The sequence below is a fragment of the Ambystoma mexicanum genome, chromosome 10, assembly GCF_040938575.1.
Source record: "Ambystoma mexicanum isolate Mex_15411 chromosome 10, UKY_AmexF1_1, whole genome shotgun sequence".
Classification (NCBI taxonomy): domain Eukaryota; kingdom Metazoa; phylum Chordata; class Amphibia; order Caudata; family Ambystomatidae; genus Ambystoma; species Ambystoma mexicanum.
In genome coordinates, this window is record NC_090932.1 from 118,581,233 (window position 1) to 118,604,797 (window position 23,565).

Here is a 23,565-nt window from a genome sequence, read left to right on the forward strand (position 1 = left end):
AGAAAGAGTTGAAAAGATGAGAGGTGATTTGAAGACAAAAGTATTATTACAGCAAATTGTTAGAGGCCCTAGGGGGGAAATTCACAATTCAGAGGTCAGTATGTTCCACAGGGAAACACGCCCTTGGGTCCTGTAAACATTAACCAGTGTGACTATTGTAGGCAAGAGGGTCATTGGCGTTCACAATGCCCAATCCTCCGACAGAGGTCAAAGAACTCATTTGGGAATATGGGCAGACGATCCAGAGGTCGCCTGGGTGTAGGGGGCCCTGCTAGAAGTCAGTTTTCGCAAGATTCACAGCAACCTTTTTCACAGGACAATGAGGCATCAAGTGTGGATAGTAGAAACATTTTTGATCATCCTTCTGCCGCTTAACTATCTGAAGAGCTTCCTTTTGATGACATTCTGTTTCGCTAGGATTGCCCGAAGCAGGGTTTGGAATCAACGCCTATTCCCGTTAATCAGAAAGGTCCCTATGTTGAAATGATAGTGGGAAATAGGAAACATCTATTATTGATAGATACAGGGGCATAGAAGTGTTCCATTGATCATTCTCGGGTTCCAAACATTCCACTGTCAGGGCAAACTAACGTTTCTGTACGGTTTTCTGGCACACCAGTTGTCTGTCCGGTTTCTTCACTGGTACCTGTTTCTTTGGGTCCCTTTACGGACCATTGTCCATTTCTTTTGACTTCGAATTGTGGAGAGAATTTGCCGGGGTTGAATCTGTTGAAGGAATTAAATGCGGTAATTAATTGTTCCTCTGATGGAGTGCATTTGACGATTTCACCACAACAATTTTCTGTCTCTCAATTCTTGACTAGACCTTTTCCGCTGGAATTTAGTGATGTTCCAGAGTGTTTGTGGGGAATTGACTACAATGATGTCAGTGTTTTGCAAATTGAGCCTGTTAAAATTGTCTTGAAACATGGAGCAAAGCTGCCACGTATTCCACTATATAAGATTTCAGTCGATGGTGAGCAAGCTTTGAAATGCATCGTCTCCGATTTTGTGCATCGAGGGGTGATTGAGGAAATTGCAGGTAGTTTATGCAATAGTCCGATTTTACCCGTGTACAATAAAGGCGATAATGCAATTCCTTTTCGTTTCATAATTGATCTGCGTGCCATCAATAAGATTGTCGCTCCACAATTTCCAATTGTACCTGATGTGACGACGATATTGACTATGATCCCGGTTTCAGCTACTTACTTTAGTCTTGTGGATCTAAAGAATGCTTTCTTTAGTATTCCTATACATAAGGACAGTAGATACCTGTTCCCGTTCACCTTAGGGGGACGCTCGTTTACCTTCATCCGTGCACCGCAAGGTTACACGGAAACTCCAAGCATCTACAGTAGGGCTTTGAAAGAACAGCTCGATACCCTTGAGTTGCCCTCTACTTGTACAGTGCTTCAATATGTTGATGACTTGCTTTTAGCTGCTGACTCTAAGGAGGGCACTGTGTTGTTGCTTATTCACCTGGATAAACATGGACATAAAGCTTTGCTTAAAAAATGTCAATATTGTTGTCAGGAGGGCGCCTATTTAGGAAATCGCCTGTCAAAGGAGGGAAGAAGATTGACCCCTGAACGGATAAAACTAATTTCTAGCATGTCTGTCCCAAATACAAAGAAAGAAGTTAGAGCCTTGATAGGAATGGCTTCTTACTGTAGGCAGTGGATCCCCAACTTTTCACTAGTGATTAAGCCGATGTTGGCTCTGACTAAGAAGGGCATTTCTTCGCCATTGCCGTGGAACATGGAGCACCAGCGTGCATTTGATTTGCTCAAGACTGCATTGTGCTCGGCACCGGTTTTGGGCACACCAAATTATGAAAAGGCCTTTGTGTTGTTTGTGCATGAATGTGATGGGTGTGCTTTGGCTGTATTAACGCAGGAACATGGAGGGAAGAATAGGCCGTGTGGTTACTTTTCTTCCGCCCTTGATCCTGTAGCATGCGCTTTGCCAAGATGTTTGCGAGCTGTCGCTGCTGCGTCTGTAAAACAGAGTGAGGGGATGGTCCTAGGCCATGCTTTAACCCTGATGGTACCTCACTCAGTGGATGTTCTACTGAACAGAACTCAAACGCAACACCTCACTTCCACACGGTTGACGAGATATGAATTGATCTTGTTTGCACCACACATACAAATTAAGAGGTGTTGTGTTCTTAATCCATCTGAACTCTTACCTTTCCCGCAAGGTACTGCTTGTAGTGACGAAGAGTCACATGATTGCCTTTATACTACCTAACAAGAGACAAAGGGCCTAATCACGACTTTGGCGGTAATGCCAGTGGTATTACCGCCGGCGGTATTAGCCCTACCGCCAAACTCCCCAGCGCTAATAGCGCCGGATCACGAGTTCGGCGGTAATGTAATTCCCCATTCCCCATTGAGCCCATTCGGAAATGCCCCATTCCCCATTGGGCTCAATGGGGAAGATTCGCGCTCTTACCGCCGGTGGATTTCCTGCCGGCGGTAATAGCGCAAATTTTCAGCGGATTTCCCCCAGCTCAGAGCTGGGCCGAAATCTGCTGAAGTCCTGATTTGGCGGACCCTTAAATCCGGCGTTAATAGCGCTACCGCCGGATGTAAGGGTTACCGCTAAAGATGTGATCAGGCCCAAAGGGTAGAATTGATCTGAAAGATACTCCTTTGTACAATCCACAAGGGGAGCTGTTTTGCGATGGCTCCTGCTGCAAACTTCCGGATGGTACATTCACAGCTGCTTATGCAATCACTACATTGAGCACGGTCGTGGAAACCAAGAGAATCATGCATAACTCTGCGCAGGCCGCAGAGATTATAGCATTCACCCGAGCTTGTGAACTTTCCGAAGGGCTCACTTTGAATACATACACTGACAGTCAGTATGCCTTTGGGGTGGTTCACAACTTTGGGAGACTTTGGTCAGAAAGAGGGTTCTTGACTTCACATGGTCCAAAAATCCATCATGGCTCCTTGATAGTACGGCTACTCTCAGCACATGCACTCCCTACTCAGCCAGCTAACGTAAAATGCGCAGCGCATCAGAAGATTGCAGATAATGTAGGAAAAGGGAACGCTTTCGCTGATCAGATAGCCAAACAGACTGCCACTGATCTCTCTTCAGACATGTATACTTCAAAGGAGGCCACAAATGTCTGTACTATGGATGAAGGTATTGATTCCGTAAGGGATATCCAAGCTGATTCCACATTAGAAGAGTCTAAGAAATGGACTGAGGGCTTGGGGAAACTTGATGATGATGGGTGTTGGGTGGACAGAGTTGAAGGGAAGTGGCTACTTCCCGACGCGTACATTATGATGATGGTTGTTATGGCTCATGGTCCCACACACATATGTGCTCGTAAAATCACAAAAATGTTGGAAGAAGTATGGGTAAATGATAAAATCTCTAAAGTAGCTGAACGCTTTGTTCAGGAATGTATGATTTGTTTGCAGCATAATGTGGGAAAGGGCACATCAACTCCTAGGAGTAGTTTTGGTCCACCTTCTGTCCCCTTCGAGGTCATCCATTTTGATTTTATTGAGATGGAACGGTGTAATAATCTAAAGTACGTGTTAGTCGTCATCTGTGCTTTTAGCAAATGGGTTAAGGCTTTTCCTGTTAAAGACGCTACAGCCATGACCACTGCAAAGACTATGTTAAAAGAGTACTTCCCGAGATTCGGGCTACCAAGAGTCATCTGGTCGGACAATGGTCCACATTTTATCGCTGCTGTAATTCTGCAAATATGTGCTGGATTGCAGATCGATAAACGATTCCATTCGGCCAGACACGCTCAGAGTGTCGGACTAGTGGAAAGACACAACGGCATCATCAAAAACAAGCTCGCTAAGACATGTGCCAACACCAAACTAAAATGGCCAGACGCCTTACCGATCGTGTTATTATCAATGCGTTCAACCCCTCAAAATAAGACTGGGCTCTCTCCCTTTGAGGTGGTTATGGGGAGGCCTGCTAATATCTGGAATGTTCCAAAATGTCGTTCTTTGCGAAATGTTGAAAATGTACTTCTTTCAGATTACTGTAGCCAGTTGACTAAAAACTTGTATTTGATTTATCAGCGGGTGCGAGAGGCTTTACCTGTATGATACGAGGGCCCCGGTCACAGCATACGACCTGGGGATTGGGTCCTCGTAAAATCCTTCGAGCGATCTTCTTGCCTCGCACCTCATTGGCGGGGCCCCTTCCAAGTCCTGCTGGTCACACAGACTGCGGTGCGGGTGGCAGGCTGGAAAAATTGTATCCATGTGACACATACCAAGAAGATTCCACACCCAGTGCCATACGATACAGAAGAAGCAGAACCCCTCATCAGTACTGCAACCAATGATCCCGAAGCAGTAACCAGCGTCGAACGTGTGTTGGGGATTCTCCCTGATCCTGTGAGGTCTGGGGAAACAGCCATTTCATCCCCACACACTCCAACCATCTTGTTTCCAGAGGCAATCCCCAATTGTGCCTCTGACCTTGCTTCCGCTCATTTGCCGCTTCCAGTGGGAAGTGACGACACGTTGTTCACGGATCAATCAGTACCAGGGATCACAAGGTACGATCTGCGTCCAAGGAAATAGACTTACCACACGGTTCGGCCGTGCACTCGGAGAAGAAGAAAGTCATCAAGGGCTTGCCTTTTGGCCCGATTAATTGTTTGAAAAGGGGATTCTGTTGGCTAGGGTTTGTGGAAGGACTAAGAAGACGCTCGGCCTGGAGGTTGTCAGCTAAGAACACTGGTGTTTTCATTTGAAGATTACAATGCCTGCTACCGCTCGTACAGGACTGATAATTGAACAAGCGACCAGCTGTGAAAATGGACAAACTGTTACGTGGGCCCTGAAAACATACTGCTGTTTTGTGATAATGTTAATTGGTTTTATAATAGTCATTGTTTTAGGCTTCTTGTATCTAGAAGAAGTGCATCCGCTTGAGAATATGTTACCGACTGAAAATGTACCTACTGTTTCTACTCCTTTTGTGCATCTGCATACTCTATCTCCTAGAGACTCTCAGCACAGACAGAGATATCATAATAATACACCATTACTCATCATGAATGCTACACATGCCATCTTTAACAAATCTAATTGTTGGGTCTGTTCACATTTACCGTAACACAGGGATAAGGGGCTAGGTTGGTATATTCATCCTCTACCTTTGACAACTGAATGCTATGCTTCTCTTAGAGCACGATTCTTTGGTCGCTGGAAGGATAGCATCTCAGAGAACTTTGATGGGACTAATTTGAATCAGTTTGAAAAACGTGTTCTGACTCCCTTGGGATGCTTGCTCTTTGCAAATAGGAGTAAGCCTAATGTTGCTTCTATTAGGCCTTCTGATAGATTGTCTCGTCCATTTCAATCCTTGATTTCTTTTAAAATGGCTCCTATAGGCAATAAGGATGCCACGCCTCCTTCTTACACTGTTAACCATAGCCCCGATTCAGTTTCTTTCTGCATACAAAGGAATGGTACTCAGTCAATGGGTGGTTTTAAAGGTTGCGCCAACGTTGCAAATTTGACTGGGAAGGACAGACCTTTGTATGTAGGCGAACATGTCTATTTTGTTTGCGGTAATGTAGCATTTCCATGGTTACCCAGGGATTGGCAGGGAACTTGTTATTTAGGGATCCTGTTACCCGGGGTATTCATAGCCAGTACCATTGAAGTTTCAAAGGCTCATCCACGGCGGGACGAGTTTGGAGACACTTCAACACAAATTCTGGGTGATGTAGCTAAATCCTTTGTGCCATTTTGGGGACAAATAATGAACTCTGAGGATATCAGGAGACTAGCAAGAGTGCTGGAGAGAACCATCAATCGGACCACTGACATTCTCTATAATATGACTTTAGAACAGAAAGCAATAAGGTTAGTAGCACTTCAGAACCGGATGGCATTAGATGTCATCCTGGCTGAACGTGGAGGGGTATGTAAATTAGTGGGGTCCGCTTGCTGTGTTTTCGTGCCAGATTCCACCCCAACAATCTTCAAGGCAATGCAGAATCTACATGTCTTTAGTTCAGAAGTGCATGTTCCTGAGGGAAACTGGGATCTTAGCGCTTGGTTCTGGAATTACTTGCAATCTTGGGGGTGGAAGCGACTTTCGGTCTTGTTGATTATCCTAGGAATCCTGCTGTTTCTTTGCTGTTGTATACAATGTCTTCCTGGTATATCTTCGATGTTAGGAGGGTGTTGCGCACAGGCGATGGGTACATTAGGACGCAAGGTATACGCCCCAGACAAGAACTCCAATGAATATGTGCTGAAAGAAATTCTAGTAACCGATTTAATGGCAATTGATATCTCTGATAGTGATTCAGGGTGTATGGACGTTGAGACGTGGAGTTAGTCGTAAAGTGACTAGAAGTAGTTTAGCGCTTGGCTTAGGCCAAAAGGAGGGTTTGTCGAATGGGAAATCATATCACGCCTCCTTTACTGTATATATTGGCCTAAGCCCAGTCGCTCTGCGAAGAAATCTGCGTTACAAGGCCTGACCTTAGATCAGTTTTAGCCGCCATTTTAGGTTCATCCGCCATTTTGATTCTCACTCCAAAGTTACCCTGTGTTCTAAGATGGTGGACAGTGTTGTTATGCATGCAAGCAGCTCAATTATGGAACTCATTGCCTAATCCTCTACGCGAGGCACAGCCCTTCCCTAAATTCAGAAATAACTACATAAATCTGCTAAGGATTGCCAATGAATAGCCTACTGGCGCCCACTTATCCTTCACCCCACCCCGGAACATACATTTCATCATGATCTTATGGTCCCACCCACTTTGCCCACCTGACCGTTGAGCTTTCGCCCACATAGTACCTGTACATAGACTGTCTTGATCATATTTTGTATTTATTCTGCATGTAAACTGCAACTGCTGCCCTACTGTGATATTTTGCATTCTATATTTGTATTTTGTATTTGTACAGTGTATGTATCCCATGACCCCACCCTGTAACCTAAGCTTCGCATTTTCTGTACTGCTGCGCCCGGTTACCTTCGGGTCTGGTGTGCATTATAAGTGAATAAAACAAACAAACAAACAAGCATGTAACATGGTCATCTTGACCTCCGCATATGAGTTAATGCTTAAACTGCCCGCAGGCCAAATGTTAGGGTCATGTAATGAGACCTTGTCCTTCGTTGACCTGTGGATAGAGGATTACCTGTACCAATGATACTAATCCATGAACATATATTATGCACAATACTGTTCGAGCATTTAATGTGAACACTTGTTTGACTATATTGTATAAGAATATGTACGAAGGCTTAATGTAGAATCCAAAGACATTGCTATTGTAACCTATTGGAGTATGTATTAAGGATAATCCGTAAATGTATAGATGCATAAATTAGGAACAAACTCGGCATGGACCCCTAGCCCGAAGAAATGGTTAACCTGCAAATGGGCTGGACATCAGATTACATATTGTATAAAAGACATGACCATTCTGGCCTACAGCCCCACTCACTTCACACACCAAACAGGACTGGTATTTGCTGTGTTGTACTGAGGGCCTGATAGCTATCTGTTGCTTTGTCCTTTGAAACTGTTCAGTTGTAGAATAAAGATCTGTGTACCTTTGTACACCCATGTTGGTGCATTTCCTTTTGGGGTACTGAGCCTCGATATTTTCTTTTTGCTTTCACAAAACAATTGAACAGTGAGTTAAAACAATACTCAAGAGCACGCACATTGTTTGCTGAGAAACCTTTATCAGAAAATGTGTGCTGTTAGAATATGTCCATTAAATGCCTAAAACGATCAATTAGTGTGCAAAGCAAAGTTTATCTACTATTTTTGATTTTTACAACACTGATAATGCAAGTGTTTAATAAGACTCTTAATTTCAAATCTATCATTTTTATATTGTGTATATATGTAAAATATGCTGCCACTATAAGAAAGAAATATGTGATAGAAAATTTGCAACATAAAATGGTGAACATGTTCTTCTAGAGAGCCTTCTTCCTTATGCGGCTTCTGCTCCGTCTTCGCTTGAAGGAGAGGCTTCAGGCACTGGTTTCACCAAACTGCAAAATAAAGAAATGCAAACATATGAAGAATTTAACATATTTCAGCATTTTTACACATGCAGGACTTTGGACTGCCCTAAAAATAAACCTATTGTATGAGAGATATATGACACCACATAGCCCACCTATGCTTTGCTTTCCAACATTACATCCCCATTGTTCTTGGCCTTCCACAATACCATCCTGGATCTGACTGGAACATAAAATGGGCCTTTGCACCAAGACAAAATGGGCCGCACTATCAAATGTCAATTCTTTCCTCTACGTAATAAAAATAAAAAATACTGCCTATGTGAACATTTTGGTAAAATGTTGCGAATAGTGATTTTAAAGCACACTTGGGCAGTGACATTGGCCAAAATGACCATCTGTACAGTGCAGTAGTTCCTCAAACTGGCCCACTTCAGCCAAACAAACTGCACAGTCAGCATGTTGGGTTGGCCTTTTCGGGATTTCCCGACTGGTCAACAAATCAGTGCGATCCTGAGAACATCACTTCCACTCATTTAGATCTTCACAGCAAGTTTGCAAAGGTCTGCATTGACTTCCATGGGCTTTTAACATGTAAATGTCCGTAGGGATTTGTGACATTTTTATAAATATGTGCTTCATTTTATTCCTCATAATACATGGACCTCTTTCTTATCACCTCAAGATTGGTATTTGATTTTTATTATTCTGATGAAACCTCTTTTATCATTTTTCAGGCTCTTTTTGTTCCTCTACCTCCTTTGTAAATAGTGCTTGCCTTACTGATGACTGCTCATCTGAAATATATTTTGTTCACACCTTATCTTTTTGTTTTTTCCTCCCTTTATGCGTATTTTTGTATTGCTGCCCCTCACTACTTGTATTTTTGTATATTGTGTTACAAGGTTTAACATATTTACCCTAACACACAGCAGGTAATTTTACCACAAAAAAAGCAAAATAAAAAAAGATACCAGTTACTTGTACATACATGTATTGCATAAACATAACATATTCAATTACAATCTCCATAGATTATTTCCAATAAAACTATTTTGGATGCAACATCTAATCAATTAAAAAGCCAATAAATCAATTTCCAATAGAACACAATAAAGTGTAATCAATTTAGGCAAAGGGTAGTGGTCCAATGAGAATCGTTTCCAAAAAAACTCCCATGTTGAAATTCTCAACTCTTGGATAAACCATCCAAAAAAGTTGCAATCATGTATTCTGTAATGGTAACTCCATCTTCTTTAAGGCAATATCCAAATCTGTCATGTCATCTCCATCTCGCGCTCCTGTTATGTCTGGAAGAGTGTCATATGTCCTCTGCCCCTCATAACCTAAAAAATCCATGAGCAGTGCTAGCTTTCTTTCCACTGAGTGTGAGTTACCGCAGGCCGCCCTAATGTAGTTTTGAAACCCTTTTTTCCATTCAGGCCACTTCACCTTTGTGTTTCCTGGGCATGTCATAAACAGTGAAGTTCCCGGCACACCTGTCATGGTCATGTTCTCCTTTGCACTTGTTTGGTTGCTCTGTATACATAAGTAAAACTTCTATTTAGTTCTTTCACTTTGTGTTTTGCAATACGTTTTGCTTGCTGATATTTCTTACTTGTTCTCCTTAAAGGTAAGTACACTCATGGAACAAATGCCTTAGTGATTATTTAGCTGGCAGTGTCTACAATCCGGGCTACTGATACCCTTCACTTTCCACATATAGAGATTTTCAAATGTGGGTAACACATGGTTCGTAAAATAGATCTTGCAAACCTTGATGAGGGATATTTTGTGAGATATAGAGGTGGGATACCAACTTTGCGTTGACTCATGCCTATGCCCTTGTTTTTCTTATAAGTTGCAAGTGTATCACATGACAAGGCCAATCATATTTCCACAGACGTTTTTTACCTAGATATACATTTCAGTATTCTTTTCGAACATCAGTGACATTTTTTCCAATTGGATTTTACAGAGTTGAAAGGCTGAATTAGCAACTTTGTAAAATTTCACATTGAAAGCCTCATAGATAGAATGTGAAGGTGGATGTATAAATATATCAGAGGCTATCTATTTTTTTTATAAAACTTTTGTGTTCATAGACACCAGGCCTAACTCATACCATATTACAGTCATTGGTCTTGACTGCTGTAGGCCTAAGGTGCTTCTCCATAATAACCCCTTGATGTGGTCCATATTATATTCACTCAGCTGATGGTTAATCTCTAAATCATAGTTAACTATTGGGGAGATATTTTCCCCGTAGAACTTAAAAACCGATTTCAGAGACATTTTGCCAAAGAGACTTTGCAGATGTTTCATTTCACATAGCAAATGCTTGGCTTTTCAATTATGTGACCAATCAAAGCCTGCTTACCCTGAGCAGCATATATCTGAAAGCCCAAATATCTCAAATTTGGGACTTCTTTCTGCCCATTCATACACCAAACCGGTTTTCATCCTCTCCTGCCTAATTTAAGCACTGATAATTTTGTCTTTGACATATTGTTTTGTTAATGCATTATCTTCTGCATATTGACCAAATGAATTAAGAAGGTGAGATATTCCAACCTTTGAGAAATCTAGCAATAATATATCATCGGCATATGTAAGCCAATGCAGTACACAATCAAAAACCGTAGGGGATATAAATGCAAGTCTAGTTAGGGCCTTGTCCAAATCAGACAAGTAAAGATGAAATAAAACTGGGGCCAGGATACAGCCTTGGCTCTGCCTGTTATCCATGGGAATTGCGCTGGACACGCTTCATCTCTGAATTAATGTAACCCTTAAGTGGGTATTAGTATGCAGGTGGACAAGGATACCAAGCAAATGATTATGTATTCCCCATTTTTTCAATCATTCCATAATAAATACTGATCCACCTTGTCAAAAGCTATTGAAAAATCAAGGCACACAACATATATCTGATATCTCATATGTACTGTTTTGCCAGGCCAGACCAGCTGTTGTAGATGGACAATTACTAAGCCGGCTGTTGTCGTTCCCAAACCATGTCTAAAGCCTATTTGATTGGGTTTAATAATTCCCTTTACTTCGGTCCATATTTTTACTTCCACTAATATCAGAGACACAAATATCTTAGAATCTGCATTAAGCAGTATTATGGGTTGGTAATTCACAGGATCGATTTTGCTTCCCTTTTTATAGATGGCTGCAATAATTGATGTTGAACAAGTCGATGGAAATGTCTTTCTCTGCAGAGTCGTCTTGAATAGATTATATAAAATGAAGGCCCAAAAGATCGGATCAGTCTTGAATATTAAGTTACAAAGTCCATTTCGTCCAGGGGCCCTTGACTAATAATGGAATCAGCAAGCATAGACTGAATAAAATATAGATGTTCAAAATGGGCTATTCACCTAGTCTCTAAAACAGGATTTTCTTGAACAGAAAATTGGAAGTTGCTTTTGGAAATTACCAACATCCAAACGTTGTTGTCTGAGTTTTGTAGGATATTCTTTGAAATAACCTCACCCTGAACTTGGTGGGTAGGCGACATTGGACCACTTTCAGTTTGTTTTTTTCCTGTTTTATACATTTGGCTTTGTCTAACCCTTTACATTCCACTGAATTCAAGTAACAAATGTTCCTCCTCATTTCTTGTTTTATGGCTTGTATTTCTGGAATATAACCACTCTGCCTAAAGGTTTCATTGAAGGTAGGAAACCCTTTTTGGATAATTAAACATTGTGTAATGTCAGGAAACAAATTCAGTTGACATAATTTACTTTTGTTTCACGTCTCTGAACTTCCTCTGAGTTATTTTCTAAACACTTGCATAAAGCTCCTTACTGCCCGATCATTTCAAGATAGCTGATTCTTTCCCTTGCTGAGTTCCACAGATGGCACCATATGTTTCTCCTTATTGACATTCTGATGCAAAAGGTTACCCAATAATACAGAATGATCACTAGAAGAACTGTCAAAATGTAACAATTTTGACAATAATGGAGCATTGCACTTGACACAAACATAAAGTTAATTCTGGAACTCTGCTTACCACGTTTCCACGTCATGGCACCATCTAAATCCCATGTGAGGTTCTCATTAAGAGACCCCATATCCCATTGCCGGAAAAATCTGGCCCATGCACTTCCCACTTTCCTATGTTTTATGCTGCATTGGTGGGCCACCACCTTATCCGTTCTTTCCAAACAATCTGTATTAAAATCCACAGTTACATTAATCCATTGCCCCCCCCCCCCCTGGGTATTGTGCCATTCTAACATTGCCTTCTCCAATTTAATCATGAACTCTGTCTGTGTTATCACTAGGTAATTACAATACAATGTGGGGTAAAAAGACAGCGCCAGAGCAACAGAGATAGAGAGGCCATGCTAGGCCCCATGGTGAGATGTGAAGCCGCCTCAGTTCTATTGAAATATAAAAGCCAGTACAAAACAGTGAATTTAACATAAGGCCTAGTGAATAAGCGAGAATGGGCCTTCCTCTATTTTGTTAGAACGTACAGGCACAGAGGAAAAGTGAGACTTAGAATGGGAAAATTGTTAGCTGCGTCCAATGGATTCCAAGGACATTCGGCACTGCAGATACTGACTTTGTGTGAAGGCACATGTGACAGATTAAAGGCTGCCTAAGTACACATGGAAGGAAATAAATGCATTTGAAATACTGTGAATTTAGAAACTAAAAAGGAGGAATGATGTCTTAAAGTCGAATGACAAATTACCTTCATGAGTAATAAAGAGACATAAATTCAGCACATAAAATGACAATGCTTTTAGGGAAAGGCCTATTTCGTGTTTGCATAAACGAACACTGGTTCTTATGTAACTGTGGCCTGTGTGCACTAGATTAATAGTGAATCTACCTCTATTCTAACGTAGTAGAAAAGAAAGATTGTATTGATGGACTGCAGGCATACATATCATGCTAAAATGTACATTTAAGCACATCTTTTTGATTTAAAGCTATATTTTCTGAAGGATGGGTGCAGCTGGTGTTTCTTCCACTAAACTAGAAGGTCTGTGCCTTTGAAAATTTGAACTCAAGCCCTTTGGCTAAGGAACCCTAGGAGAAGGAGGTCTGGTTCTCAATTTAAATGCTAAGATATACAAATAAGTAGATTGAAATGATGGGATTTACAGATAACACAACCAACAGAAATTACCTTTAAGGTCAGGTTCCCCATTAATGTTGCATTAGCACTGAGCAAAGCCATTTGAAGCTCAGGAGAAGAGGCTAGAATAATAGTGTCACGAGCAGATGGCAGGTCACATGTTTAAGGAGAAATATAAACCTAAGAATTGGTGGTGGCCATTGTAAGCCATTGTAAGAGTGAAACTGGGAGCACCTATAATGCAGTGCCATTGATTAAACATTGAATACATTTTTTGAATAACATGTACATTGGTTTGTCCTAGCCAACCCCAGGTTAATTTTAAAGGGTATAAAAATCCAGTTGGGACCATGTAAAAGCGACATTTGTGTGATGTAAATATGTTAGGTTATGATCAAAATTATGATTCTGGCATTTTCATAAATCTGAGGAATTGGAAATATTGATAGTGGTTCTGCCCAGGAAGGCCATGCTGAAATAACGTGTGTATTTTCCGAATCGCCATAAAATGTAGAATCCAAAAATATAGAGGTTAATGTAGTTATCATAATAATTAGCATAGCTGCCATGTTGTTAGATTTTCAGAACCCCAAAAGGTAAATCCTGTGTCATTTTGGGATGAAGAATTTTTCTCCTCCCTGAGCCTACATCATACACACACCCCAACTCCTGGTCCTATCAGCAGCCAGTGAGCATCTTGGTGGGAGGTGAAGGGAGATTGATAGCCAATTCTTACCATGGGAATTATGATAATGTAGGTGTGTCATAAGCCCTATGAGAGATCAATTTTGTATCAGAACTTGGCTTTTTCCACTTAATTCCAAGAGGCAGCCTGGTGCCGGGCTATTGAGAGGAACAACTAGCAGAGGGGCCTTAATCCTTGCTTTGGAGACAGTGACAGGGAAATCTAGAAGCTAGCTGGGACCCAACCAGAGGAGCCAGAGGCAGTCCGGGTGGAGGAGAAAATCCTTGACTGAAGCCCTTGACCAGATCTGTGCTGTCCTCAGAGGAGCCCTGCTGTTTTTCCCTGACCAAAGCCTCCCATGTAAGTAGAGATATCCTAAATGCCATAAAAATTGTGTGGGGGAAACAGCCAGACTTAATCTCCATCTCACATAGGGGGGTGGTACTGGGAAGGCCCTTGGCACATTGTATTAATTCAAATTAAAATTAATTCAACTATAGAAAACCACCCTATCCATTTAAATTGAATTGTGTTGGGAACAGCCCACCTTAATCACTTCCATTAAATTGTGGGGAGGGGAGAAGCTGTGTAGATCCTTAGCTTGTTGAATTGAACTTAAATAAATTAATTGCCATATAGAAAATCACAGAATGAGTGTTGTTAAAATTCGAAACAATAAAGTTCAGGCCGAGTGTCTTAGAGCCAGTATAGACAATAAAGTACTTGGGTGACTGTCCTTCAGAAACCCCTGACTCCTGTCCCGAAGTGGTGTGTCCATAATCTCAAAATAAGTTACCCTATAATGCTGCTATTCAATTGAATGTAGAGAGTGGAAACCAAAATTCACCATTTATTCCCTTGCATCCCAAAACCAAATTACCAAGCATTACACCTCAGTTGTATGTGATGGTGCACAATGAAATTCCCCATTATTCCCTTGCATCCCAAACCGGAATTACCAAGCATTGCTTCTCATTTGAATGTGTGTTGAAAAACTAATTTGAGTTCCTTTTCCCTAGCTTGCATTTTAAATAAAAGTTGAAAAACGATTTCCACATTTGAGTTCCTTTTCCCAAGTGTGCCTTTCAAATAAAAGTCTAAAAAACGATTTTCCCATTCATTTCCTTTCTCAAACTTTGTCTTTCCATGGCAAGGCAAAACGATTTTTACATTGTACTGTGAATGTTTTCTATTGGTTAATTTGCAATTAAATCTGATGTAAGTTGTGACTGCATGTTTCAAAATGTTACCTCTGTTGTTTGAATAACGGAAAGTAATTTGGAGCTGTGATATTGGGTGTTGCCACAGCATTGGTGGTTGATGTTGGTTGATATTCCGTTTTGTCAACCCTTAAATAAATATATATTCTTTCTGTACACCGGCCTGGTTCTTAGTTCATTTGGGCTATAGAGGATGTTTGTTGGGGTGGTGCAAGATGGCTTGGAGGCCTCACTAAAGTTGAATCTGTATAAATGCTTTGGGTGCGTGCTACCTTGCTTCTGGGGGAAAGGAACTCCCTGTTGAGTGTGACCGCTTAATTAATCGTGACAACACATTCACCAACAAGGAGGTGTCTAACTCACTCTGAGTTTCAATTTGCACCACTAATAAACAGGCAGGATGCTCAGCTAATATTTGTACTTCACAGGCCCAAGCAATACTCACTGCCACCATTAAGCCACCCTGAGGCCTCCCCATCTCTCTAGTCTTTAGCTTTACTGTGACTTGATTGAAAATAAGCTCCTTTGACTTGTGCACTACCGTATCTGTGGATATCAGATCCGTCTCACAGCTTTACCTTTTGTGCATGTAAGGATCAGCCCATAATTATGTGGAAAACAGAAATAGGTAGGTTTGTTGAAGTGAACATTTTGAGACTTTGGAAAAGCAAAAGCGACTTAATAAATGATGTTTGTTATGTCATCCCTTACAATTGTCTTCTATGTTAAAAGTTCTTCGAATGCAAGCATTGCTATTTCATTAATTATCAGTGGATTAGAATTGCATGATGGAGATAGCTGGGAGTACCAGAATGAGTTTCATGTATGTTCAAACACCTTCTCAGGATTCCAGTGGCGCAAAGAATGAACTCTGAAGCACTATGCACCATACCGAGGACATAGATACAAGACCACGACATAAACATACACAAGTCACCATAAAATAGAATTGGGAGCTAATAGCGCCATGGTTACCGCATACCGTGTAATGAGGCCCAATGAGATCATTGGTACTTCTTTGTCTGGGTGACAGCCTTTATTCATCTTTCTTCCACATAGAAGCTCACCTTAAGATGGCAGCCTTTTCGAAGTCTGGTGGTTCAGATCCTTCTTGACACTGGCAACTCTCCTCATTGGCACACACCTGAAAAGGGATTTCTTGTTAATGTGTGTGCTATGAGTGCAGGTGCAAGGTATTTGACCTAATGAGGTATGGACTCGGCTTAATCATATCTTCCTCATTAGTATCACACTCAGTAATGATTACCCTTGTTGTTAAGGGAAATACAAGGTTGATGTCGATGATCGATTAACCTGCAAAATCCCTAAATACTATTAGATATATCTGTGTCTATTTTATAGCAATGGAGTGGCCAGAAAATGAGAATACTGGCATGATATGTCACAACCCTTCTTTAAAACTCAAGGTGTACCATTTGAACCCGACATTGACACTTTGTAAAATGGAAATACTCAGATTGTAGGATACCTCTTGGCTCACGACTTCTATTCCTCCATATGCCCAGCCCCATCCCTTCTAAGACAAAAACCAGGAAGACAGGCCACCCCTCCCTTTTGCACACTTTTAATGACCTCGAGCTATGCTTTGTGCCATAATAGAACAGATCCTCTGCACTCTTGCCAGAAATCTGTTAAAAAACAATGTAATCATTCATCATTTTTTATGAAAAACAGTTTTCATTACAACAGACAAAATGGGTGCCATCCCTTTACCACTTTCCATGGACGCCCCAACGAATATTTAAAAAACAGCTCACTCTGTGAGGTTAGTATACATAAGGTGTAAGCAAGTTTTTTCTTATTTTTTTGTGTAGCACAACAAAACACACAATCGTTCTGATGAATTTGCAAACTAGAACCAACCACACGTTTCTACCTTCTAGTACAACACGAGTTCATACAGATCACTGTTTTTGAATGGTCAAACTCGTTTCGGGGTTTACAGCATCACACCCTGTAAACCCCGAAAGTGTGAACCCACGGGTTCTATTTCAATATTGTTTCCAATTTTTTCTTACAGATCACGCACACCACAATAAGCTCTCAGTTGTAAGCCTGCTCTCATATTATATTGGTCCTTTTCGTACTGAAAAACCAATTGCCCAGGTATGTGCTCTAACTGTGCACTCACAGTATTTGGCTAGTGGCATAGTACAGCTGTAAACAAAATATGAACGTATGCTTTCACTATTGTTTACCGTAGGACTTGTGAAACTGAACATTGAGGACGATATTTACTCACTCCCTTTACCTGAGAGAGTGACATTCCCTAATCACAAGTTATGAGTGTGATTTAGACACACTGCTAATGAATGTCTCTCTGGCACACTTTTGGACCGAGTTTAGATTCCCAGTTTTATTTTTACCATTTTACAGATATACAGCCAGGGAGCACCCTTTGAGGAAGGGAAGAACAGGCGAGTGAATACCCATCTCAGTATACCAGTGAAGCTTTGCAACCATCATGTATAAAAGTGTTTTGTTAATGACATATACATGTATAAATCATTGTTAAATTTGCCCTGATGATGGACACAAAGGGTCCAAAATGCATTTTATGTCAAGACCGCAGGCGGGCATAATGCTACAACTTCTTTATTACTACTCTACAGCAGTTTTAGCAAAATAACAGAAAATAACAGAAAATGATTTGAACCACTCATTTTCTCGAAGGAAAACTATATTTCCCTCTGCTCTCTGTGTTACTGTAGTCCTTGGCAATCCCTGCCCTGTCTACATGCCACTTCCTGTCCTACACTCCTCTTCTTTTCATGCTCTTCAGCAAGATAAGTACACCTTTTACTGCAGATCGTTTTGATATGACTCATAGACATGTTGGATGTAGTAGCATAAAATCATGTATGATTTGATATTTTAGTACAAGACGTAGCGCTAAGAGATAAGCTCATGTAGGATTTGAAGTGTTAAAAGTAGGAGAACGCAAGGCATTCAGTGCTGTTACCTTACAGCAGCGTTGAATGTAGGAGAACGCAAGGCTTCATTACAGTTGTGTCATAGGTGCGGCAATCGCCAACGCGGCACACAGCAGCCAGATTTAGACATGGTGCCAACAGCACGAGAGGCACCAGCAGGCAGCAGAGGAGAAACGGGGCCCGTGTCACATTACTGACACAGTGGGGGGCCCGTTTCTCCTTCCACGAGTCGCGAGGAGCATAGCGGCCCCCTCCCTCGTGGGGACGAGGCCTAATTGGAAGTGAGTCGCATGAGCGACGCAAAAAAACGGCTTGCAGGGAATACCGAACCAGGGCGCAGAGGTGCAGAGAACAGCAGCCACTTCAGTGAACGGCTCGTGCGAACGGCAGTATAAGCCCAACACGGATCCACTAGAAACTGTGATCCGAAACAAGAGATGTGAGAATTCACTCATAAATACATTAACACCTCTCGTGAGGGAGGCTCATTGTAAAAGGACACAATCCTTGAGGAGAAGAGTATCACGCTCTAAGAGGCAACACGCCCTAAACACCAGTATGGATACAATGCTGAAAAGAAGGCGTTAGCCACAAAACAAAAACAAATAAAAAATATTAAAATCATCCAGAACGAATGCAGCATGAACATGCATTTCAACCTGCAAGTGTAGGTACTGGCACAGAGCACCCAGACATCGTGAGGATGTCAGAATATGAATGGAGCAAGGGGAAGCAGGCGCAAGACCTCTCTTACAGCTTCAGAGAGGTGCTAGGAAGTTAGTTGGTGGATGCAGTGGTGCAGGGAGTGAAGCCCTTGCAAGAGAGGCTGGTTACACTAGAGTCAAATTTTAGCCAGACACAGAAAAGCACTGAGGCAAAGCAGAGCACATCTACCAAGACCTCAAGGGGAGTACATAGACCCATAAGAGGAAACCCTCTACTGACCCCCTGGGTCGCAGCTACAGGGTGAGTAAAGATACCCCAGAGGCTGCTGATGGTTTTGGAAACCTAAGTAATGCTTTCCTGCAGAGGCCAGCGGTGCCAAGCCTCTGGACCACCCTCCCCAAGGGAAGATAATATAGGAAATGCAGACATAGACTCAGAAGAGGAGTCACTGGAAGCCCATTGTCTTCACAAGATGACGAAAGCAAGCTGTAAGAGGATTGCGCAAGACCCTCCGGAGGTAAAAAGAGCCCGGAAAGAAAATCACCTGGAAGGTGACAGCGAAGAGATATCAGACATGTTCGAACCTGATAACATCAGGAACCCAGATCGTCATACTGGCAATCATCACCCAGAGAGTCTAAATACATGACACAGAGACTTAGGAAGGCATTAGACAAGGACACAAGAGAGCATGTGAGGGCAGAGTGTCCCCATCCAGACCTGCCAGGCAAAGTAGCTGAGGCACCCGAGTTAGACCCCACAATGTTAGCTTTTGTTACCAAAACAGCGAACGACCCACGCAAAGGTATGGACAGGTCTTGGTGAAGCTGCCAAGAGAAGGTGCTGGCCCTCGCAGGCCCGTTAGCGAAAATCATGAACCTAGCGGAGCAAGCCAAAGACACCAGAGAGGAAGTAGATGCAGACACGCTAGCAAATTGGGCACAAAGAGTAGTTTGCCTGCTCGGGAACGCAAACAGTGCAATATTGTCAGGGAGGAGAAGAGGCCCCTTGTTGAAGGTAGACGCAAAACTGAGTGACCTAGCCACTTACGAGGTGGCGGAAGCAGCGCACGCACTCCTTTTTCGGGAGACCTTTTGCAAAGAAATAGGGAGGTTCATGGGGACTTACTCTCGAAAAAGTACAAGCGTCAATCAGAAAGATGTTCCTGCTACAGAGGTCGAGCAGCCAGTTGCTTTCAAGGAGCTAGGAGAGCTCAAAACAACAATGCCCACTACTGGGAGAATAAGCAAGAAGACTCCTTCTTCCCCAAAAGAGGACGCTACCGCAGAGGCCGCAGAGGTAGAAGAATAGGAAGAGGCCAAGGAACCGCCACAGGTGAGACCATTTATGTATCCACCCGTAGGGTTGAGGAAACTACAATTTTGGCAGAACTGACACTCCCTTTCCTGCAATGTTTTGGTACTGCAGACAACCAGAGGGTAAGGCTTAGATTTTGTGCAAGAGCCGAAACAAGAGCGCACCCCATGTGTAATACATATGGTGCAGGCAGAGAAGGAGAGCCTGCACTATGAACAAAGGTAGCTCGAGAAGAAATCGGCCATTGGGCGATGCACAGCAGCTCCAAGATTTGTAAGCAATATGTTCGTCGTTCAGAGAAAAGAGTGAGGCCAGTCATGAACTTGAAGGAGTTGAATGGCTGGGTGGTTTATTGCCACTTCAAGATGGACGGTATCCTCCAGCTGAGAGACACATTAAGAGAAGGGGACTGGTTGACCAGGATCGACCTGAAAGACGCGTATCTCACAGTACGCATACAGACAGAGTTCTGACCTTTTCTAGCATTCAGCTGGGAAGAGCAGTTCTGGCAGTTCAAGACAATGGGCTTCACTACGACTTTGGCGGTAGCCGTGCCTGTAATACCGGCACAGCTGCCGCCAGAGTAATTGTTTTCCAGTGCCCAGGAATGGGCGCCAGAAAACAATGCTTCCCAGTCGAGCCCCATAGGGCTCAACGGAAATGGGGAGGCCGGATGCACCGGCATCATTGAGAATGGCGCTGGTGCATCCGACATGGTCTGCTCGCGGTAGCCGGTCTGCCTGCCAGGTCAGACCTGGAGGGCATAAAGGCACCCGCGAGCAGACCTGGTAGATTGCCGTTACGGTAACAACGGTACCGGCAAGCTTACTGGTAGTGTTGTTACTGTACCGGCAAACTTGTAATGAGGCCCAATGCCTTCTGGACAAGCATCAGCACCATGGACTTTCACCAAGCTCATGAGACCTGTAGCAGCAGCGATCAGGGAGAAGGGGATCTGCATGATCATATACCTAGACGACATGCTGTTACTAGCAGAAGACATGGGTGAAAGTACTCCTTGTGTCGTTAGGATTCCTAGCGAAACAGGAGAAATCTGACATGACCCTGTCAAAAAGGCTAGATTTCCTATGCTTGTGATAGACACCAAGTCAGCAACTCTAGAATTACCAGCCAGAAAGATCTGAGACATCACAAAAGAAATCATAGCATGCCACAGCAAGCAAGTGATTTCTCTGGGGCTCTAGCGAGAATAGTAGGGATATTTGCATTATCTATTCAAGCCATATTCCCACTGCCCTTACATTACCAGACCCTGCAAAGACTACAAATCAGACACCTGCAGCAGGGGCTGAGAAATCATCAGACAGTTCCCCTAGACCATGAGTCCATCATAGCAGAGTAGCCTGGAGAGCACCGTGTGGCTAGTTAGAAACAGAAGGCAAAAGGAGTGCAGAAGAATTACAGCTCCACATAAATTGCTTGGAGCTACTAGCTGGATCTTTTGTGATGAAAGCATTTACAAAAGGGAAAGTGAATTCATGCATTCTGCTGAAAATGTACACCATTTCTGCAGTCAAGTACATCATCTAGCTAGGAGGAACAAAGCCCAGGCTCCTAGCGGAACTAACAAAGGAATTTTGGCATTACTGCCTACAGTCAGGGACCTCAGTCATGGCAGAAAACTTGCTGGGTGCACTCAATGTAGTGGCAGACTGGAATTTGTGGTACCTGACGGATTCCAGCGACTGGAAACTGAATGAAGCGGTATTTCAACAGCTGGAACAGCGATGGGGGTCAGTACAAACAGACTTGTTTGCATCCCTGCTGAACACGCAGAAGAGCAGCTATTTCAGCTGGAGACTAGACCTGACAGCCCAAGGAGCAGATGCATTTCTGAAGGATTGGAGCAGCTACTGCACTATGCGTTCCCCCCGTTCGTGATGCTGAGCAGAGTACTAGTGAAGACGCGCCGAGAAGAGGCAACTATGATTCTGGTGGTCCCAGTGTGGAAGTCACAAGTGTGGTTTCCAACACTGATGGAACTAACCACAGATTTTCTGCGGATCCTTGTGCCAGGAGAACACCTGCTCATGGACCCAGCTGAGTCATTTCATCCTCTTAGAGTGAAAGGAACTCTCCCACTAATGCTGTGCAGGATATCAGGAAATGCTGGCCAATGCCAGGCATTTCTATACAAGCTTCAGAGCTCATAGCAGAGTCATGGGCACCATCTACATGGAGGAGCTATGACACGGCTTGGAATAAATGGTTGGGTTGGTGCAGAGGGAGACATTTGCATCCCTCTTCTGCCCCTGTAGTAGCAGTCCTCAATTTCCTAGCACAACTTTTACAGGACGGGAAAGCTTTCAGGACCATTGGAGTATATAGATCAGCAATATCAGGGTGACACTTACCTGTAGACGCGAATGTCCCAGTAGGAGAGAATGCAGCAGTGGTGAGAGTCCTAAAGAGAGCCCGATTCAGAGTGCCACCAGAGTCAAAATATTTACAATTATGGGATGTGACATCAGTGCTATGCTTCCTTGCAAGCTGGGCGACGAACAAGTACTTATCCTTAAATCAATTGTCAGGTAATCTAGCCATGCTATTCTGCCTAGTATCATGCAGGCAAATAGCGGATGTCAAAGCCCTCGAGGTCAACAGGAAAACGTTTGGGCCAGAAGAGTTACCTTTAGACTAGCTAGGGCAACAACAACCAACTTCACTGCTATCTCTTATCCCTACTTACCGGGGCACTCAAAATGGTGCGTAGTGGCATGTATTAGAGAATATGAGGTTAGAACTGCAGAGGTGAGGCCAGGGGGCATCACCCAGCTCTTGATAGCATGTAGGAAGCCATACAAACTGGTAGCGACAGCCAATACTGCCAGATGGGTGCAAGCGATTATGCAGCTAGCAGGAATTTACCTGAAGAGGTTTGGAGCACATTCCATAAGAAGGGCTATGGCCGCTAACGCATTTGCGGCAGGGGGGACACTGCAGGATATCATGCAGGTGGCAGATTGGGCCAGCGTTTAAGACCTTTTACTTCAAGCCGATTCAAGCAATGGTGACAACAGTAATGGGAAGCTTTGAACAAGTGTAATGCACGCCTCCGGTCTTGACATAGAATGAAGATTCACCCTGCATACTGCGCAGGGAGTCTTGATTCTATTAAAGACACAGAGGTGATCATTAATTTCCCACCCAGCGCATGCACTGTGGTTTATCATTAAAAATGTTTGGTTATGTCATGATGGACAGTGTATTTCCTCCACCCTAATGACGATTACTTTGCATGCTAAACAGGAGATGACGAGAAGACTAACTGAGCAGAAGGAGGAATGAGTTGCGACTCAGCGAAGCTGAAGCGAAGGAACAAACGCGTCAGGCTAGCAGCGGACCCAAGGCAGTTGAAAGCCGGAGTTTCATTGGAGCTTTTTGTTTGGTTCAAAGTTGTCACTATGCATCAGTTCAGAGCTTCCAAAGAAGAGGAGGAGTGAAGGACAGTAAGCGACATGTAGACAGGGCAGGGATTGCCAAGGACTACAGAAACACAGAGAGCAGATAGAAGTTTAGTTTGAAAAAACAAAACAAAAAAGAGAAATTGAGTGGTTCAAGTCATGTTCTGTTATT

At 42.9% G+C, this 23,565-nt stretch overlaps 1 protein-coding gene across 1 annotated transcript in view; it reads right to left on the reverse strand.

The window, feature by feature from the left end:
• Window positions 1-7,729: 7,729 nt before the first annotated feature.
• The window catches only part of LOC138493140 (zinc metalloproteinase-disintegrin-like ohanin), a 415,575-nt gene continuing 399,739 nt past the window's right edge, over window positions 7,730-23,565 (reverse strand). Inside the window, exons 19-20 of the mRNA XM_069620331.1 lie at window positions 16,099-16,175; window positions 7,730-8,046 (exon numbers count right to left, since the gene is read on the reverse strand). Coding sequence (XP_069476432.1) covers window positions 7,986-8,046; window positions 16,099-16,175 — 138 coding nt within the window. The 3' untranslated portion in view covers window positions 7,730-7,985. The remainder of the gene's footprint in view (window positions 8,047-16,098; window positions 16,176-23,565) is intronic.